At 34.0% G+C, this 4,502-nt stretch overlaps 1 protein-coding gene across 1 annotated transcript; it reads right to left on the bottom strand.

The window, feature by feature from the left end:
- Positions 1-2,851: 2,851 nt before the first annotated feature.
- On the bottom strand, positions 2,852-4,231 carry LOC107800634 (LOB domain-containing protein 27-like). Its single transcript, XM_016623843.2, has 2 exons — positions 3,564-4,231; positions 2,852-3,079 (listed from the first exon to the last, which is right to left on the bottom strand). The coding sequence occupies exons 1-2, from the start codon at positions 4,171-4,173 to the stop codon at positions 3,018-3,020; spliced, it is 672 nt and encodes a 223-aa protein (XP_016479329.2). The 5' UTR covers positions 4,174-4,231; the 3' UTR covers positions 2,852-3,017.
- Between the last annotated feature and the right edge of the window lie 271 nt (positions 4,232-4,502).

Raw genomic sequence — 4,502 nt, 5'->3', positions numbered from 1 at the left:
TCATTTAAAGGTTTTTTTAAAGAAATTACAACTCACATGTTTATTTGTGAGTGGGGTCAAGGACCCGTCAAAGTTTCTTATTCTAATGGGATCGGGTTGTTCGCCTCGGCAGGATTATGTATTTCACTCTTATGGGATCGGGTTGTTCGCCTCGGCAGAAATTTTTATTTCACTCTTATGGGATCAGGCCGTTCGCCTCGGCAGGATTTATGTACCACTCTCATGGGAGGGGGTCGTTCGCCTCAGTAGTTTAATAGATGTATCTATGGTTCGGGCCGTTCGACCCTCGGCAGTGCACAGTTTAAATATTTATGTTGGATCAGGCCGTATGCCTCGACATTTCCTATATCATATCCTCATGGAAATCGTGTGTAATATTTGGCAAGAAGCCGGGGTATCTGTAAATTTCCCCCTGATTCGAATTGTAACAATCTGCTTGGTGAGATCCAATATACAGATATATATATATATATATATATGCTCTGGTTGAGGAGGTATTTGCTAGTTAAGAGCTTGAGTTTATTGTAAGGAGGATAATTGTACCACATATTTACACTTGTTTATTTTGTTTATTTACTTTGCCTCGTATTTTCTCACCTCCTTACTGTACTTGATATTTTTGGACCACTAGTGAGTGTCGATGTCGACCCCTCGTCACTACTTCTCCGGGGTTAGACTAGATACTTACTGGGTACATGTTGATTACGTACTCATACTATACTTGCTGCATATTTTTGTGCAGGTACATATGTGACTGGTGGCCTTGTGAGAGCAGAGGCGCATATGCATACGGGGATTTACGAGAGCTGCATTCCATATTGCAACCCGCAGCAAGCAGAGTCTCCTTCAGAGTTATTTGTATTCTTCCTGTCTAAGTTATATTCCGGACAGATGTTGTACTTTATTTTTACTTCTTAGTTGATGCTCATGCACTTGTAACACCGAGTTTTGGGGTGATTATATGTTGTTCTGTATTGAAATTATTAAGAATATTATTATTTACACTGTGAATTCCATCTTTTACTATTTAATCGAAGGAAAATATGATTTCAAAAGTATTAAAAATGAGAACCAAATCAAGTATTTATTTTTGGCTTGCCTAACGGCGGTGTCCGGCGCCATCATGACCTTAATGGATTTTGGGTCGTGACAAAAGGGTAAAACTATCTTTTCGTATTAATTTAATAAAGCAGTGGCTATTTTTGCTCACATTAAAAATATTAAATAAAAACTAAATAGCACATTAAAAAGTGGCTACCCCACACCATTTCTACTCATGAGTATGACCATAGGCCCAAGTCTAATATATCTTGTTAGGACGAACACACTTCTTTAATTTGGGCGGGTGCATCTCATCTAGATGTTGCTATTTAAAAAAGGGGCATTTGCACATATATTCACTTTTGGGACAATCATTGAAGTTATACTCGTATTATATAAAAAATTGCAAAATTTACCCACCGGAATCTAAAGTAGTTCTGTCTCTTCAATTCAACATCAGAAATCAAATCTTAGGTTCTTCCATCTTTCTAATGCAACTTCATAAATTCAAATCTTAAGTAGTACAATCTCTTTAATGCAACTTTAGATTTCGAATCTTAAGTTTTGAAACATAACATGTTCTGAAACATAAATCCGTTCTTCGAATTTCAACAATCCAATACACATTCAATACCCAAATCTATTCCAAATGAACTCAAATTCGAAAAGTAACTTTTAAATATCATAAAGAACAAACCCCAATCATCAAATTGTCAAAACAACAACAAATCTAACAAACCTATTTTGCAACCAAGAAGAAGAAAAAAACCTAAGCACAACCAACAGTGGTGTTTTGCAATTAAGAAGAAGAAGAAGAAGAAACCAAAAGGCTCCTGGATGCATTGGACATGGGGACATGTATACGGTAAAATTGGTTTATATTAAATGCTCGAATGATTACATGACACATGGAACCAGAGGGAGGGCGAAAGATGAAGCAACTAGGAGCCAAGACTGAGGACAACAACTTCGGTTGGTATCGGGTAGATCCCGAAGGGAACGCAGTCAACAGAGGCACATAAATGTTTGTCATCGGATGACATTTAATGAAGAATATCCCTATGTATTAAATATGCAGCCGTTGCAGAGAATTTTGGCATTCATGGCCTGCCGTTACACATTCGTCAATGGCCCCCATTATTGTCATTTAAGAGGGGCTTGATCCTAGGATCTTGTTCCCTAGGGATAGCTATAAAAAGGTACTTGAACAACCATTGTAACATATGAAATCCTAGCAAAACTTATGCTACATTTTACTATCAAGCTAAATAATACTCCCTCCGTTTCAATTTATGTGAACTTGTTTGACTGAGTACGGAGTTTAAGAAAAAATGAAGACTTTTGAAATTTGTGGTCCTAAACAATTCAAAAAGGGGTCCAGATTATTTGTGTGGTTATAAAAACTTCTCATTAATGGTAGAATTGTAAGTTTAAGCAAAATTATTTTCAAATTTAGAAAGGGGTCATTCTTTTTGGAACGGGCCAAAAAAGAAATAGGTTCACATAAACTGGAACGGAGGTAATATAACTGTATTTTTTGTCTAGTATTGCTCTTATAGCGCTGCCTTTGGAAGCCTTGCTCCCGGAACCAGGCTTGCTATTTCTTTAGATTTACAACGCTAAGTCTTATTTGCAAAGAGTTGAACACCATACAGATAAACTATAGACTAGCTTGAAACTGAAAACATAGTTATTAGATAAATTCACCAGCTTAGTTGTCGATTATGTTTGTTTCGACGTAAGAAAATTTATAGACATTTTATTGTCCTTTAACCTCACAATCCTACAACTACGGTGCTCCTAAATTTATCACTAAATTATACTACTGGTATAACTTCTTGTTGAAGAGACCATAGAACATATAATACTTTTGTGCAATATATATCCATAAAATGGCTAGAAAAGTTAACAAAAGAGGATTAAGAGGACTAGAAACAAAAAGGAAATAAAGAAGATGGAAAAAAAACTCAGGATTTTCAGGAGTGGTCTTCCCACAGCATGCTTTCCCTTGACTTGGAATCTATTGGATTATACTGACCTGTAAACACCACAGAAAAGGAAAGACAAAAAGTAAATCATCAGTTTCTGTTTTTTTTCACAATATATAGTTACTTACTTTATCTATTTTATTTTACGCGACACTTGTTCATTTTTAGTAGGTTACAAAAAGAATAACATATTTTTATATTTGAAAAAACTTAAATAAACTTCCTATGTCATCTTAAACGACAAAATTATTTTAATAGCCATACAAATATCATGACATGTTTAAGATCATAAATTTTAAAAGAATTTTTTTTTCCAATAAATCTGTGCAGTCAAATAGGTTGCATAAAATGAAATGAGAAAATAAGAGTCAATTACAGATAACTTTTTCTATCAAACATTATTTTGTGACCGAGTAATAACCTAAAGTTAAAATTACACTGATAGCTTAAAAACCTTTAAATTATCGTTGCATATATATTATTTAAAACGTTTTGAAAAACAAAAGAATATGTTAAGGTGCTAGGAATAGATACCTGCCAGAAAATATTGTTGGTTGAATTCATTATAGGCCTGTGGTTGAGGCACAATAACTATAGAACCATTATTATTTTCTGTTCTTAATTTTTCAATATTCTGGACGTGATGATGTAAAGGATTATTCTTATTGTTATACGATGACCAAGATTCCACAGTGGAATTTTCATTTATATATAATAAGTTATTCTCATTCCTCTTATTAATACTCCATCCATTAATCAATCCTTGTGCTGTTGTTTCATATGCCATGCCATTATTATTACTCCCTTGGCTAATTGGCATTTGCAGAATTTGTTCATATTGGCTTTTGTACAACTTGAGTTCCTCATAAATCCTTTTGTACTCTCCATAAGGACCAAAAACTGGATCTTTTTGCCTGCAAAATGCTTCCCAGATTAGGGATTCGACGGCTTTTCTCCGATCATGATCTTCCTTTAGATTTTTCACTATTTTTGTGATGTTGCTGACACCAAAAACCTTATGTACTGCCTTGAATTCTCGGTTTTTTTCAGCTGGGAAATAAGGAGCTAATACGCATTTTTCTGTACATTTCTTTCTTTGATGTTTGCATGATGCACATGCAGCTGTTCCACTAGTCTTTTGCATCTTATATATATCAAAATGAATTCAATCAAAAAGATTTAAATTTAGTTTGATAGTGTGCTTTAATTATATAATGATATGAGGGAAGATTACAAAAAGGTATTAAAGACTGCTTATATATGTAAATTGTTGTAAAGGTGCAAGAAGAAAATTTACAAGTAGTTAGGAGCACGAAAAGATGGCCATAATAAAAGAATAGAATAAAAAGGACACTTGGTTGATATATAGGGTTGTATATAGGTAAATCACATGAATAGTAAGTGTCACCAAGTTATTTACATTTGAAAATTTGCAGACTAATCTTGATTTGTATTAGTAAATTACTTCTTAAA

This window comes from Nicotiana tabacum, chromosome 21, assembly GCF_000715075.1.
Source record: "Nicotiana tabacum cultivar K326 chromosome 21, ASM71507v2, whole genome shotgun sequence".
Classification (NCBI taxonomy): Eukaryota; Viridiplantae; Streptophyta; class Magnoliopsida; order Solanales; family Solanaceae; genus Nicotiana; species Nicotiana tabacum.
Note: the sequence above shows the minus strand (reverse complement) of the source record. Positions and strands in the feature narration are given on the sequence as shown.